The following is a 17785-nucleotide window of genomic DNA, read 5'->3' on the forward strand; positions in this document are numbered from 1 at the left end:
TTTATAACAGCTGACGAAAAAAGGTCAATGGGTGACTTGTAACCTTCGTTGTCATACAAGAAAAAATATAAAAGCTGTAAAAGGCAATATTTTTAATTAAGACTAAACTATGTGAATAAAGGACGCACGTTTATCTTAAAATTTATTTAAAAATAAATAGCAAAAAAGTTTTTAATAATAATTTCATTACAAACTCTTCCAAAATCAACTAATTTTTCGAGTTACCTGTAAAATCCCTGAATCAAACAAAAATCATCGGTGGGGGCTGAGATTATGTAGTATAGTACACACTGAAAAAACATGCATTTTTAATATATGGCCACTAAAGTTAGGATTTCTTAATCATGGGAGCTAGAGCGTCAGTTGTGGATAGTATCTAAGTAAAAATTTATTGCATACCTCAAAAATCCCAAAAATTAGGGGTAAAGCTAAGTTCTGATAGAAGTTTGGTCGCTTTTCCCCATCCTAAATGGCCGGCTACACCCCATCATTTTCCTCATTGGTATTCATGGTATTAAAACGCGTATTTGAGCCCTAGAAAGTTCTGATCTATATCTCTTTGATTGTGTAGTTAATATTTGTAAGCCTATTTTTTTTAAATGCAAGGCTTATTTAGGTTCTAGTGGCTAAATTTATTTTTTAAGCTTCACTCGTCAGGTTGGCTAATTCAAAAATTGCTTTACTAAATGACAGGTAATTACCAGGGATGGAGGAATTCGGTGCCCTCCGGCATGAAATTCCTATCTTTTTAAGAATGATAGTTATGCAAACAAATATAAACTTTTTAAGCAAAAACTAGAACTAACGTTAATATCAAAACCTTTTTGAACCGTGAAATCGCACGATTTCCAAAGAGGAAATAGCGCTAAAGATCTCTTGTTTGTCTTAACATTTGCAACATGTTGTGGCATGCAAGAGACAAGAAGAGACCCCAAGGAGCACGCACTTGAGACACACCTCTAGGAGAGAGATGCGAGGCTCGCAGCATCTCAATACCTTCCTCAAAAATCAAGCAAAATATTCTTATTTTATATCCAGAACTCGTGCGTTTACATTTAGTATGGATGTACTTTAACTACTGTACAATTTTTGGTTTTGGCTTAAATATCAATACTAAATAAGGTTAGATTTTTTTGATTAGTTGAACCAGTTATGGAGTGATGTCTAAATTGAGATGGTGATGTCATATCATTTACCTTAAAGGACATTGTTGCCTATTGTGGACATGAGTTGTAAGAGTGAATTGTAGATTCTTGTGTTTACCGTTTAAGGGTACTACTCAAATTAAGAATACTACCCAAATAGCTCGGTGCCCAAAATTAAGACAGATTAAGTGTGGGAGACAAGTTTTGAGCACTGGCTAAATAATGCATATAACGGTAGTTGCCTTTGGACAATCGAGGTCAAGATAGTGGTGGGGTGATTAACTGGATCGCACATAAATATTTATATGACGATCATGAGGGCAAAGTTTTTGATTTTTGGAAGGGGCTAGGGCTCCTCAAATTGATTTTAACATTACTAGCAAGCTAAAAGTGAAATTTCTTACGCCCTGCTTCACCCTATCATGGTTTTATGGGGGGCTCGGACAGTTGTTCCCTTCTCGTTCCTGTGACTATGTTAGAAATTATTAATGACATTCTTTCGCATTATAGTTACTTGTGGGTTATTTGACGTGGGCTTCTGATTAACAAGGACTTTTGTTTCTCTGGTATATATTTTTGCAAGGGTCATCATACTGAATAAAACTACGTTTTTAGTAATCTAATAAGAGGTAAAAATAGGAGGTAAAAACAAAGTCAATACCACAAGCTCCTTAACGACATTGATGGTGCTTCTGTTCTCATCACCCTGCGTCAAGATTTTCTACCTTTTTTGATCTACCATTTTCCTAGTTTTATACCTAGACGAGTATAAAAAATAAAAGTTTAAAAATTTCCGTTTACGAAGTTTAAAATGTTATGTAGGGACTGAAAAAGGTAAATTTCTACCAGATCATATTATTGACTTACGAACAAAGTGAATATACCATTCAGTACCTTTTTTATGCTCTTTCCAATTTGCCTATAAAAATCATTTTTGTCGAAAATGTATTTTACCCCCACCCCTATAGCCTATACCAATTCAGGGTATATATTTGCACATTAGGGGGGGGTAAAGTTTAAAATTATCACCCATTTACATCAGAAATAAAATTTGCACAACCTTCCATCCCCCCCTAATGTGCAAATATATACACTAAATTGGTATATATAGGGGTGGGGGTAAAATTCATGTCCAACAAAAAATGATTATTATATTTGGAAAGAGCATAATAAAAGGCATCGAGTGGTATATTCACTTTATTCGTAAATCAATAATATGATTTGGTAAAAATTTACCCAGAGAAGACTGTAAAAATGATGGCTAATTGTTTCAGATTTTAGATACTTTTGTTATTCGCTTTTTAGGACCTGTAATATTTATTTCATTGATATTTCATTCCTAATATTAGTAAAAAAAAAAAATAATAATCGGTAGGCCTACGTTAAATATGATTTCAGCTAAAAGAATTTTTAGCACATGTCAACATCAAAACTTGGATGTTTAGTTCTCTAAGTCATTTTCTTATGATTGCTTAAATTAATGTCCTTTCTACGCGTGGAACTTTTTGGATAAAGTGCAAATTGTTCCGTAAACTTGTTTTCCTTGTTTGAAAATATATTCGGGGTTTCATTGTACACAGATCGCATCTCTCACAATTCTCCTACATCCTGTTAATTTCTAGCCACCATATGAATAGCGAATGAAAGTCTTGAGGCACAGTTTTAGAATTACACAAACATCATTTTTCATGCAATCTTTAACCAGACGTTTCCCTCTGCAATGGCTCTAATAATGACCTAACTTCAATGATCCCAAATACCAATAGAGCCATTCCAAAACGAAATACTCAGTTAAATGTTCTTTCTGAAGCATCGAAATGATGTTTGTGGAATCTTGAATTTAAAACCTAAAGACTCCGGAGATCATACATAACTCAGACATGCATAAGTATAATCATACTTATGTATGGCATAAGTCATACGTAAGTATAATCATACATAGAAGTCTAACAGCAGAGATTTGTAGTCCAGATAACTTCGGAAACATTTCCCAACGGCGAAACACTGGTCTCAGAAAAAGTTTAATCTTTTTGATGTATTAATTGTTTTTGTCTTACTTAAAGGCTAGGGAAATATCGTTCGTGCATACACAACTGTTCGTCAATAATATTTAAAAGCTTATTCCCGATAAATTTTATAATAGTCTATATAAGAATAAAATATCACTTTTTGAATTAAACCAGCTGTTTGAAGCAAAACTATTATATTATAAAATTTTTGTACTACATCCTATATATGGGGTACAAACAAAGTTTTGTTTGCTTAGTACTTCTCCCTCACTCGAGGTCGTATCCAGGGGGGATACTGAGATTGACCCCCCCTCTTAATTATCATTCAACTCGTAAAAACCAAACAAAACTGCATATAAAACAATTTTTGGTGTGTTTAAAAAAATATTGTTTCCCACCTCCCCGAACAAAAATCCTGGATCCTTGTCCCCCCCCCCATAGCAATTTCTCCCATAATGTGTAACACACTGTCTTTTTAATTACCGCAGTTATTGGAAGCAAAATCTTATTCTATAATAAACTTATTATATTATACCTATATATGGGAGTAAGATATGGTATAAATGCTATAAATGGTATATATTATATAATAAAGTATATGTGGGAGAAGTCAGCCTTTCCATCCTTTCCTATACTATTGCCTTTTGATTCACCGCAGATGATATACTTTCATGTTCTTACATGTATTTCCACGTTTATATGATTATTTTTTACATTTATTTTATATTTAGTTATTTTTATAATTAATAAAAAAAAGTCATTATTGCGCTTATATCTTTTAATTATTTCACTAATTATTAATATTTATTGACATTTATGTTTTGCATATTTGCTTATTGATAATTAATATTTTACTAATAATTATTTTTATATGTTTATGTTCTTGTGATAAATGACTTTGTTCAATGACTAAATTCGTGCAAAATATTTAACTATCTAATCTACAATATAGATCACGTAAATAAAGTGAGAAAATACCAAATGGTACAAAGGAATAAAATAAACAAATCAGGCATAATTCACTGAAAGGGGGAAATAAAAGAGAAAAAAATATGAAAGGTTGAAAAAGAAGACAATAAATATAAAAGACAAAAAAAGGAGAATATAAAGGAGAAAAGGGGGAAATAAAGGAGAAAATATATGTATAAAAGGTTAAAAGAGAGGACAATAAATATAAGAGAGAAAAAAGAAATAAAGGAGAAGAAAGATTATAAAAGGTTGAAAGAGAAGACAATAAATATAAAAGAGAAAAAAGGAGAATATAGAGGAGAAAAATATAAAAGTTGAAAGAAAAGACAATCAATATAAAACACAAAAAAAGGAGAAATAAAGGAGAAAAAAATAAAAGGTTTAAAGAGGCAATGTCGGTCTCTTTGTTTTTATTCAAATGTGTTCCTGTGATCCTAATTATTTTTGTTTTTCAGGTCTTCCTTGTTTAGTGTTAAATTGTGTTTTTTAAGTGCCTGTTTCATAAACTGTTTTGAACTATGCAGAACCAAAGTCCCGTAGAGACTCGTTACACAATGAACTATGGTGGTCTTGAACCCGATATTTATGGCCATCACGCCTCCTCAGATTCTTATATGAACGCAGTTCTGCAGCAACATGTTGGCCACAGTAATCTAGGCCACAGTTTGAATTTGAACGTGCATCATGGGCTTAAACGGACCTCTGAAAATGTAAAACAGGAGCCCTTAAATATGAATCTTCAAGATCCCCTAACTGGGTTAGACTTGGGGGTAAGCCATGGATCTTTGTCCCCGGACGAGGACAGATCAGGTCCGCCGTCAAAAAAGACACCCCCTGCAAATGGTAAAAAGACTAAAGGACGTGTGAAGATTAAGATGGAATTTATTGACAACAAACTGAGGAGATATACGACTTTTTCTAAGCGCAAGACTGGAATAATGAAAAAGGTAAGCTAGTCGAGTCAAAGTCCTCTTTATATCGGTCGCGCTAAATCATACGCGATTCGAATGTTTTGTCGTATAATTGTTTAAAAATTGTATTCACTATTGATATTTATTAAGAATAAAATGTAATGTAAATAATAAGGTAATTCGAATTACTGCTAACAATATCTTATTATAAACAATTATTATAAATATTCAAAGTTACAATTATTGAAAACCAAGCTTGATTTTTATACAATATGCTAAAAGACTGTTGACAGATAAATACATGTGAAATTTCGCGCATTTTGAAGAGCTTTAACTGGTTTCTCAAACTGTTAACTCGTTATGGGTGACAAATTTGTCCTAACTATGTGGAGCTTTTTCTTTGATTTTTAGAAATTTGAATTGATGATTGTCAATTGCCGTTGACAACGCTGCATTTTGTTCTGCCTAATATCGCCAATTCTATGCGAACTGTTTGAATAAAACCAGAGCAAAATAGTAAAAGACCGATTGGAATGTTCTGTGTCATTTTGAAAGGAATATATCAAGTGTCAAATGCAGTAAATTATAAATTTCTAATAAAACTAGCAGTTTACTTAAATTCGTCGGGTGGCAGATCTGACAGAAGTTTCCGTAGATTTGCTAAGTCTGAACACAATTCTGTTTTATACCCCCCCCCCCTCTTAAAGATCGGCCTAAGGCAGTTGTATTACTATTGTCATTTATTTTTATATATTTTTTATATTTATATATTTTTTATATTTTTATATATTTTTTTTTTATTTTATATATTTTTATATAGCTTTCAACTTTAGAAGAGGATTGATCTTCCTCCTTACGAATTTTTGGTTGGGTCCCTCCCCTCTTAAATTCTATACCCTTAAACTCATTTCTATATTATAATATATTTTTGTAACACGCTGTCTTTCTCACCGGAATAAAACAGAGGCGTAGCTAGGGTTTTCTGTGTCCAAATTTAAATTTGGTGACCCCTCATGGCCTCGCTTGGGAACAGCCGTCCCTACTTACCCGCCTGGCTACGCCACTGAAATAAAACAAAGAATTGAATTGCCGTATTTCAGAAACGAAAATTATAGAAACATAAACCAAAAACACATAAAGATATATCTCGGATAAATAAAATGCTGCCAAAAAATATTTTATAGTTCCCCCCCTCCTTGGAAATATCCTCTCGTACCTCTTGAGGGTAGACCTATGTCAAGAGACTGGTTTAAAATTTTAATAGATGATAGAAACTACGGAAAAGTGGTACCGGAAGCCTGATATGAAATAGCACAGCCATAAAAGCGAAAATGATCCGGTGATTTAGTTTTTTGGAAAAATTCATGTGAAAAATAAAATATTTTGAAGAATTCAACGTGCCACCGCAAAAGAAAAGCAACAAAATGGTAACAATGCCGCTGAATCAGAACTACTGCTAACGCTTCTCAAGAAAGCTGGTAAATTTGAAATTGGCTTGCATAAAATGATATGCAGATATCTTATTTATATTATTCCACATGTTTTATGGTTATTTATTCCCTACAGTTACGAGTATAATTTTGCGTTTTGCATACGAAATAGCGAATTTGAATTTGACTCGGCGAATTTCTTATTCATAACTGGAAGGGTTAGCTCTGGGTGGTGCCCACCAGCCTTCAGGGCAATATCGGCTTGCATTGACCTGATCAAAATAATAAGACTTGCATACCTGCGGATTAGGGGGAGGGAGGGGGTGGCAGTCTTTAAAAATTTATGCTTCCTATTCTCATTTACGTAAAGGCTTTCCTGAAAGCGTTATTTTTTGAGGCTACCCAGCCCATCCCTTCATCCTTGGACAAAATTATTATATACTTCTCTCAAACTTCTGTCTGCTTGCACTTATAGGAGCTATTAAGTCCTATCAGGTTGAAGGAATTCTAAAAGGGCACTTACTTAGTCAGAACCCTTATCAAATTACTCTCTTACCAAGTACCTCACTGCCCTAGGAGCTTGGCGTCTAGGGGCATTGTACATTAATAGAATTTTGTTTTAGTACATTTACTACCATAGATATGTATATGTCAGATCCCTAGCGGGTATCAAATAAATTTTCTTTAGAGGGGGTAAATTTGGGAGACTCCCTCCGGGATGGGTCTTTGCCATTTTAGAGGAGCTCCGTCTTTCTTGTGTGCAGGTAGGGCCGTATCCAGGATTTTTTTGGAGGGGGTTTATAAAAGAAATTTTTGAGGGGGGGGGTTTACAAAAAAAAAACTTTAGAAGACGTATCAAAATTTTTGGTTACATTCAATTTTTTTACGAGTCGGACAAAAATTTCGGGTCTCGGGTCAAACCCCTTAACACCCCTGGATATGACCTTGTGTGCAGGTACGTTTACTAGCTTTAGAAATAAAGATACATAGTGCATTTTAAAGCCAAAATAGTAGTTTCACATTATGCATAAACTCTGAAACTAATGTTTCCTGAGCTAATTTCAAATATGCATAAATCATAAAGGAGCCGGAGAATTGATGGGATAAATCGGAATTAAGAAGGGAGTTGCCTTTTTGACGAGATCGGTTTTTTGACTTATCGATTTAGAGAGGTGCTTATTAAGCCCGATTGAAACTTGTTAATTCTGATACGAAGGGAAAATAGCTCCGATTTGAAATAAAGGAAAAAACAGCTTGGATACTCCCAAAGGGACTCTCTGATCTTTAATAGATCGTTTGTGAAAATGTTCGTTTTTTTAGTTTCTTGACAGTTTATAGGCTGACACGTCCGCAGGAGGGAGGCCTCCGTGCCCGCCCGCCCAACCCCGAAATCTCACAATTTTTGTTTTATTTTCCCGTAATTTTCTGATGCTTCTCACAGAATAAGGAATCTGAAGGATTTGCTCCCCCCCCCTCCCGAAACTAGTTCCTGCGTACGTGCCTGTTCGTAGGTAATGCTACTACTTGAGGCATACACACAGGATTTTGCTGGAGTGGGGATGTCTTGAAGAGGGGCCTCCCTTGAAGTAGGGATATCTTAAAGAGAGGTACGACTTTGAGAAACAAAAGAATAGGTAAATTGCATGGAGGATGTCAGTCACGGATCAATTCACGAAAATATAGAGGGAGGATGCAAAATTTCTAGGGGGAAAAATTTGCTGGTTTTTTTTTTTAAATTGTTTCAGTGAAAATACCAAGGAAGAGGCATTTTTCAATAGAAATTCCAAAAAGGGCATTTTCACGATCAGAGGGGCAAATCTCTGGCAGAATCTACAGAGGAAAATTCCCCCACTCCACAGTTGACAAAAAGCGTAAATTCTGTATGTAATTGCAAAATCATCGAGAATCAATATTTTGATATTCCACTTTGTGCGTCAATCATTGGGTATTAATGAAAAAAAAAATCTCATTTCTGAAACTAAACGCTTGTTGGTTTTTACTAAATGTTTATTAAGAATTTACCAAAGAAAACATCGTCTGGCTAACGTTTCTCTTATATGCCAATACTTTGGCTGAGGAACTATTTTTAGGAGTTCTCTGAACGGGAAAAGCTAGGACTCCTTAGAACGGGAACAATTGGATCGAAGCATTGCTTTACTTGCTTGTATATATTATTTGTCTTTTACAAATAAGAAAAAGACGAGAAAATTACATAAACGATATTTATATGTATTATCTTGTGGTTTTGCAGTGGATTAATCACCAATTGGCATAGCGGATTAAAGGGTTCGATCCTCCGTTGTTATAAGGCTAGGCGACAGGTTTGCTACCGGCCCTTTATGAAGCATCTATGGCTCTGGGAGATTATTTTATCCTGCTTCTGTACGCAATGCCTTATCCATCCAGGGAAGGGGGGGTAGGGTGTTTGACCACCCCCCTCGAACTTTTGTCCGACTCGTAAAAACATAACAAAAGTGCATATAAGATTTTTGATGCGTTTTTAAAGTTTTTTTCCTTGGCTCCTAGGAAAATAACCCCCCGAACATAAACCCTGGATATGGCCTTTTCTGTATTTTTGCATCAAAATGTTTGTTTTCCATTTTTTAGGTGTATTTTTGCTATGTGACCTGTAGATTATATAAAAAATCGACATATTTGCTTGTATATTAGAAAAAAAATGGTCTTGCTGCCATGACTTACATTCGTTTCACAGAATTTCCTTGATTTGCCAAGTAACTATACATCATTCAGTGACTGTTCCTGCATCAATGAGAAGAAAATTAGCTTGAACTCATTTTATCATCGCATAGCCAAGCTCTTTTAGGTTGTTCTTAAGGTTTCCTAGAGCTTGGCTAACGACCTAAATGGCGTAAGCGAACTTGGTTATGCATTGATATAGCCAGTAAAAGGTTTTTTTTTTTACCCAGTTTTATATCCAACTTTATATGTAGAGAAATGGGTACTATCCCATTATGCGGGCCTCTAAAAAGTCAAGTTTGGTTAATGCTAGTGAAATAAAACAAAAAAATAGGATGAATATATAGTAGTTTAGAAACAAATTTGGGCTATATATTTGCATATTAGGGGGGGGGGGTAAAGCATTGCATATATTAAATATGTAACCTAACCTAGGTACCTTTTTCCTCCCTAAACCCCCACCCCCCAAAAAAAACAGTTTAATATCGTATACGCAATGAAAAAACCTTGCTATCATTGCCTGCTGTATAACAGTTACCACGCAAAAACGGGTTTTATCATTGCCTAGTCTATAGTGATTAACCAGAGAGGCCCGCGTAATGGGACAGCACCGAGAAATGTATACATAAATTGGTATCAGTTTAGCAACAGCAACTATGGAAGTTATCCTATAGTTTTGTTATTTAGAAAAAAAACCTTTCAGATTTTGAAATAAACAAGGTTCATTGTTATATTAAATTTAATCAATCAACTGTAGACAATCAAGGCAAGTGTCCTGAAAATCAGAACATTGACCCCTCTTCTTTCTGGGCTGGGTTGACAATAGATCCAAATCTTTAATTTGTTCTTCTTTTCTCATGATAAGTTCATACACTTCTTGGGAGAATTAATTTTTTACTGAATGAGATAATCCCTTACTACATAGTTTCTGTTGTAAACACTACTTATTAATATTAAAAATGTGGATGAATATGGAAAGATGTAAATCAGCTCTTAGCTAATAATGTGAGGTAACATCATAGTAGGGTTTATATAATTCAATATAGTCAGCGTAGTTTGACCTACTATATATGGTGTTGTAGATTTAGATCCATTGACAGTTTTCTTTCCAGTATTTTACAATTCAACAGTATATGCTCAGGGGTTTCTTCTGTGTTTTTACAGTACCTGCAAAACGGGCTATTGGCAACTTCTCCATTTGGCTGCTTTATTTTTTATGAAGGAGAGTGGTGGTTGAAGTTAGCTGTATTTGAACACAGGCAGTTGAACCAGACTGATTATATACTGGTTGGAAAGGGGGATAAATTTGGTGGCTTTAATTCAAGCAATGTTTTAGTCATAATCTAGTTGCATCCCTTATAGTTAGAGATTTCACTGGTTCCATTTGGCTTTTTGCTTCTTGCTTTTCTATCTTGTCTGCTTTTTCATTTCCTTCTTTACCTAGATGACTAGGTATATATTGAAATTTAGTAACAAAGCCTAATCTTCCAAGGCTGCATAGGTTTTCTTTGGTTTGATGTAGGCCTATGCCCAGTGTTTCAAAGTTAGTGTTTCATAGGATATAAAGAGCAGATTTAGAGTCAGAAAATATTACTATATGTTAATTGCTCTGTTTCAGTTTAATTAGGGTCTCTAAGCACAAATTGATTGCAGCTACTCCAGCTGTTAGTGTGCTGGTCCCTGCCTTGTGTTTTTTCACAATGCATAGGCTGAGCTCTTTTAAAAAGCATCCACTTCCACATACCTCTTCACTTAAAGATTTTCTGAACATAGCGCGCGGGAATTTCTGTAAAGTCTCTAGAGTTCCACATGGGGTAGCGGTTTATCGCAATTCTACTAAATGCAGCCTCAAAATAATCTCTACACTGGAACTGAACTTCGGCAAACCAGGGAACGAATTGAAAGGTGGATAATGCCAGTAGGATCAAAGGACCTGAATAGTGGTGAGTATTTCTATAAAACGGCCGTCAAAACTTGGACACCATTAAAAGTAAAGTTAGATTTTGGGCAAAAAATTGTCTGGCTTATTTTTGGCCTGTTTTTCAAAGGCTGCGGCTTACTTTTTTGTTCACGATCTGGCCACACTGGTTTAGCATTGCCCCTCTCCAGAAGGAAACACTATAAATTTATGAAAACTGCTCTAAAAAATTCTAAAATATTTATATTATTCATTTAGACATACCAAGAAACTTTACACCCCACCCCTCTAGTGGTGAGATTATTTGTACTCAGTGAATTTTCCATTGGCGGAGTCTTTTCTTCATATTAATTTAACGGCGAACAAGCAAGATAACACCAACAAGCGGTGGGAAGAAAAAAGGCATATGGAGAATTCTTTGAGTTTATATAATTCGGGCTATATATTCATCCATAAAGGGGGGGGAGATTAACGGTAAGTCTTAAGGAATTATGTAAGTAAATATATTCGAGTTTTTAAATATTTTTCGGAATTTTTATGGTGTTTGCTTCTGGAAAATGGGAATGCTCAATTGATGGCTACAAATGCCGCATTCTTTGACTCGCTTTCTATTGCATGCTTTCCATTTCTCATGCTTCCTATTAATTTTTTTTATCTTGTGACCCCCCCCCCCTCCATTTTGAAACCTTTTTGCCTGCACGTGCTTGGATTTTGTACTATTCGTGTACAAATATATATATATACGTTTACGTATATACGTTTTATATATATATATATATATATATATATATATATATATATATATATATATATATATATATATATATATATGTAGAAATATGAAGGAATAAAAAAAAATTGAAGATATATGTTCGGTGGCTATCGTCCCGATCCCCCCTTCATCTGCATTTATGCAAGTCCCCTTTATAAGAAAAAATACATATGAAGTGCAAAATCGTTTGCTTTTATCGTTTTGCTAAATAACTTTTTGGCCAAACATATCTCATCCCCCCTCAAAGTCTTGCAGGCAACCTTGGCTACGAACACCAACTAGTGACAGCTACAAAATATGACATGTCATTTATCATCGGTTTTGTTTTTATCTTCCATATTCATTTTTAAAAGAGAGTCCTTGAAATATTCTGACATTAAATCGATTTTTTTTTAGATAATCTCTTCTTCTTCTCTTTTGGTCCATGATAGGTGTGAACTTTTTTTTGCGTAGGCTATATATTATTCTTCCCATTTTTTTTTTTTTTATACTGTCATTAATTTTAGTCTGGTTGGAATGCGGCCGTTTTATGAATCGTTAAGGTGGTATCCTGAAAAATTTCATTTTGATCATGTGTTGAAAATTGTTATTAGCAAATTGCCTATTTAAGTGCAGTGTCCATGAGTTAGCACCTTTATGTCACCTTGTTGCCACGATCAGCTTAATGTAGCCTATAGCTTAATACCCTTTAGATTTTTTCCTGTCTTACTAATGAGTTTTCTATAATGGTTTTAAACATCTGTTGTATACAATCTGGCTATCAAAGAATGGTTTTGAATTAAATATTTATCTCATGCTGTTAACACTTATAGATGGATTTGTGTATATCAATCTTTTGATTGGGGGGGGAGTATAGTTTGAAAAATTTTAACCACTTTTTTATTGTTTCAGGGGGTCCTTCAGCTCAACATCGGGAGAAATCCCCCCCCCACACTTTGTTATTAAATGTTTTGTAGGTACATACTTTAAGCAAGGACGGTCTAGTAGTTTTTATTTACCTAGGGGCAGAGAGTAAGAGCAAAGGGGTTCTGTATATAGAGGCACAGAGTTAGGATACGCAAAGATGGTAGTACCGGAGGCAATCTGTGGCATATTGATAAATTGTTGAATGTTGAGAAATAAAGAGGGGCAAAGAGGGGACATTTTATTTAAAAATGTCGCTACGGCTGGTTTAAAATTAATTTTAATGTCGTTAAATAATTACAAACAGTTATATGATTTTACTTTCTGTAAAGACATGAAATATCAAGAATTAAAAGTAAGTATTAAAATAAACAATAAATGGGAAATAACCAGAAGAATTCTAACTAAAGCAACAGGATACAATTACGAAGCTTGCTATTAAAGTCAAAGTAGTACTTGCTATTAAAAACAAAACAAATTATGCAATGCTAAAACCGAGATTAAACTAAAACTCATATATTACATTCTAATTCTAAGGCTGAAGTCCACTATGCCATAGTGAAACAGAGAAGTTTTTGTGAAGATGTAGATACCTTCTATTTACTGGCTTAGGATTTCAAACAAAAGAGCCAATCAGGGTGTGTTCTTTTTATGGGTTCAGAATTTGACCTAAAAACTCTGTTTAAAAAGACCAATAGGTCCAACTTACTCAGATGACCTATTCGCATCTCTGGGACTAAAGAATTGTATACTTGGCTTCCAAAAGTACGTCACAAAAATAAACCAATGAAATAAAAGCGCACATTTTAGCACGAACATATTTACCGCTCGCAACGTACATACTACAACTATTGCTACTAATAACTCGTTGCAGCATCAAGCCCAGGGCTGCCAACTTTTTGGTCCATCTCTGAGCATCCAAAGATGTTTTATTTTTAGCTAAAATGTGTATGTGCAATTATGAAATCTCAAAAACTATAGATTTTTTTTTTCAATAGGCGGTTTGTAAATCTTATAAGCAGCCGGTTAACATCAAATATAATGAAAACGGAAAACGAAAAAAACAAACAAAAACAAAAACATATAAAACACTCATTAAAAATGACTTAGTGTGAAAGCACAGGACTCATATAACATATAAATCTCTAACTTTTGAGAAAATCCTTTACTTACATCTCTGGCAAAACCTTGATGCTAAAAAAAAGAAGAAAAAAAAACCGTGAAAAAGCACTACTTTGGTAAAAAGTGACATTCTTCCCAAGATATCTATCTATCCAGTTGGGAAATGTTTTGTTTTATGTGATACATTTACAAAATGTGTCCCTTTTTTGCCCTTTTATATCACAAATTTCTGAAACGTGTCAATTTTTTGCCCCTTTATGTTATTGTGTCCCGGCAAATGGGAATGTGTTCTTTTGACATAAAATGTGTCCAGTTGGCAACCCTGATCAATCCCCTTGAGGCCAAAACAGCTACGGACGCTCCTACTCTATTCCAATCCTCGCTTTGTGAACGGTTTTGCAAGTAGATTTTGATGATTATCACTGAGGTATGGAAATGTTAGATATGACCTTTAGACTTGACGGCGGTAAAATGGCTTAACAGCGTTGAAATGGCGTTAACAATTGTTGTCTTAACAACGATTTAATGTTTAAGGGTGGACCAGACTAAATAAAAAAGATGGAGAGAATTGTGGCAAAGTAGGACTTACCAAAAAGAATAGCGAATTTTCATGTTGAAATTAGTATCATGTTCTTTGTACAAACTTTAAGTAGCCTCAGTTGAAAGTATGGAGGCATGGCCAGAGGCAAAGGCCTGGTAGACATTGCGATGCAACTAAGCGCCCCCTTGAGTAAGAATCCGTGATTCTCTTTGGGGTACCGAGGCTGCGAAAATGGTTTTTATCCTTCTTTTCTGAAAATTCAATTTGCTTGTATACAATTTGGGGAATTTTAAAAATTTTATGAATTCTGTTTATGTATCAGGAAAATTATGCCAGTTTCTGATTTCAGGGAAGTTTTAGATCTAAAAATTAATTAATTTTTGTTTGTTCAAAAATATAATTGACTTTCAGCACCTATCAGAACTAATGAAAAATTGCCGAAAACTCGCATCAAGCTAGAAAATTATGTAAATAAAACTAGAATAATTACAATAGAATTAGGGACATGGCTTAGATGTCTTAAAATTTTGACTCTGGAAAATAGAAAATCAAATTAATAAAGTATATATCAGCTTTGATGACAATAAATCAAACAGTTTAGTATAACTTGACAGCCATACCAATCCACCCAAATATACATGCATAATCCCTGTTGTGTTTTGAATTAGAGTGAATTTTGACTGCAGGCAAACAGGACTTTTATTCGTCAGGGAGAGGGGGGATAATTAAAAAAGAGTTAAAATGAACTAACTGGAGAACAAGATATTGTGGAATTTTAGGATACGGGCAGGGGGTGACGTTTCCCCATCCCTTGCGCGTGTATGCGTCTTACGGTTCTAGATCCTATATTAAATAGTCTCATCCCTTGCTATTTGGTAGTAATGGTGGTTCTGTCCTACCCTGCGACGAGGGGCGTCCACTTTCCGCCCAGCAGAAGTGTGTCGAGCAGTTTCCCCACGCTTGGCACACTTCCATCACGCCAGGCACGTGCTAACTGGTGCGCGTGAGTATTGAAAACGAATGCCCCTCGTTTTTTATTTAAAAAAAATATAGTTATTGCTGTTGTATTGGGGTCCGTCGCGCCGGAGCCAAATTAAGATTTAATCGATTTCTTTTTCCATTTTTTGATCTTCAGCGCTGTGAGTTGTAAAATACCAGGTTTAACTTATAAAAAAGAATTATATGAAATCATGTTGATTGATCAAAGCCGTCAGTATTTCCTGTGGTTAAGTGGCTTTTTGTGAGTTCAGTCTGTTTTCTTTTTTTCTTCGTGCAAAAATCTAAGTGTTCGTTTTTAAAGTTGCTTATTGGGTTTGTTCTTGCAATCGTGGACTTCATGATAAACGAGCAAAGAACGTTTTTGTATGTGTATTTAACAAGAACCAGCTTCGCTGGCTGCGATCGCAACCAGCAAGCCAAGTCTAGACTATGGAAGAATATATTGCAGAGTAACTGCACCTGCAGCTGATCTAAGCTGCAGAGTAACTCTTTCCAAGAACGACGTAAGTTCTGACTTATTGCAAACATGAACTAAGTTGAGAATTGGAGCAAAATCGAGCTAAGTCGATTTGTATCAACGCCTCTATATCAATGCATATGAGACATGAAATGTCATATGCCCAAAATGAGTCGGGTTTACCCTACGGTTTTAATAGTTCCACGTTTTTAGCCGTTTTTAGCTACGTTCTTAGCCGAACAATTTGACCGGCATTCGATAACTGAGATTCAGGTCTATATTGCATTTTTTATTTATTATTATTTTTTTTTAATTGGAAAATACGTTGAAAAATTTTCATAAGCATGCTATACCCAGGAAGAAAAGCTGGATCTTAACTACTCTCCCATGCCAAGGCCGTATCCAGCGGGGAGGTTTAAACCCCCCAGAAATGTTTGCTCAACTCGTAAAAAACCTAGCAAAAATTAATATAAACCAATTTTTAATGTGTTTTTTAAAGTATTTTTTGTAAACCCCGCCCTCCCAAAAAAATTCTTCTGTAACTCCCCCCCCCCCCCGAAAAAAATCTGGATAAGGACCTGCCCCCAGCCCTTCAAAAAGAAGAAAAGTATATAGAAATACGTACTTTTTGGCTAAAACACACATTGAAAGATCTTTTTTCGTGGTCGAGTCTCCGCCGTCAATTGCTCGAGTCCCCGAATGAATAGGACCGTCAAAATAAAAATTTCAAAAATTTGTTGTCAGTTTTTTTTTGTATTATCGCAATTACAAATTATTATTTTGTTGGATCTGGATCTATGTTGTCATTTCAGATTAGTGCTGCATGCGATTCATTTTTCACTGCAGTTTCTTTCAAAATTCGGGTTTTAAATTTCGGCAACTGTACCCCTCCTGGTCGCTGACTCGTACCATATGACTACACTTCATTATTTGTTTGACCGTACTACTCCATTTAAAAAAAAAAATATATATCCCTGATAGGTATAGCCGCTTGGCTCTGAGTTTTGACAAAGTTGTTGAAATGTGATTCAAATCTGACAAAATCATTTTATCATAATACTCTACTATCAAAAATGTAAACAAGACCACGTGGTTTTGTTTATCATTTTTGGTGTTAACTATCCACAAATAAGGAGTACGGAAACAAAACACCATTTTTTTTCTCTGTTTGTCTAAATTTGGATGAACTAATTATGTTGTCTAGTGTATGATGTTTAGGCCCAAAAAAGGCGAACGCAAGGCGTATGCCCATTTTTTGTTGGCTTCCATTCTACCCAAGCGTACTCCACAGCTGTTTGTTTCTCTAGTGATGATCTGTTAACAGTGAAAAATTGATTAATGATTGTAAGATATGGTGTTTGGAATCAATTTCAAATTGGTATTTAGGTAATTATTGGGTATATAGGTAATAGTTAACTTTCTGGGTGTGTATCTTGAAACAAAGAGATACTAATTTTGAAAGAGATAGATTTTCTTGTCGAAATTTGATTGGCTCTTGAGATGGATGTTGACTGCTGGTGAAATATTTAACCTACTTTGATATATACTTATAAATACATTTATTTTTAAGGTCTTTTAAGTTCTTCCCTCGAAACTTAAATAGGGTACAAACTAGAGTATAACTAGGGTTTCTATTTAGATGAAGGGGCGGGAGTTCAGCTGCTAAATGACTGATGAAAAACGACTTATATTCTGAAAATAATTTTATAGAAAGTATCAACAAATATGATAAAAACTATGAATAAAATTTTGGAAGTATAAAATAATATATGTTACCTAATGTACTTATAAAAATGCTAAAATAAATATTACAGCATCTTTACAAAATAAATATGAAAAATATTGAGGAATATTTAAAATGTTGAATAAGAGAATATTAAAAATCAGTTTTTAATGTAATTTTCAACAGCTT

General features: G+C 34.6%; 1 protein-coding gene across 1 annotated transcript in view; it reads left to right on the forward strand.

The window, feature by feature from the left end:
* The first annotated feature begins 966 nt into the window (after positions 1–966).
* The window catches only part of bs (serum response factor blistered), a 201410-nt gene continuing 184591 nt past the window's right edge, over positions 967–17785 (forward strand). The window contains exons 1-2 of the mRNA XM_089091217.1: positions 967–1122; positions 4579–5070. Of these exons, the coding sequence (XP_088947343.1) occupies positions 4642–5070 (429 nt within the window). The 5' untranslated portion in view covers positions 967–1122; positions 4579–4641. The remainder of the gene's footprint in view (positions 1123–4578; positions 5071–17785) is intronic.

The sequence above is a fragment of the Artemia sp. Qi Xiang Cuo genome, chromosome 6 (genome assembly GCF_049724085.1).
Source record: "Artemia sp. Qi Xiang Cuo chromosome 6, ASM4972408v1, whole genome shotgun sequence".
In the NCBI taxonomy this organism is placed as follows: domain Eukaryota; kingdom Metazoa; phylum Arthropoda; class Branchiopoda; order Anostraca; family Artemiidae; genus Artemia; species Artemia sp. Qi Xiang Cuo.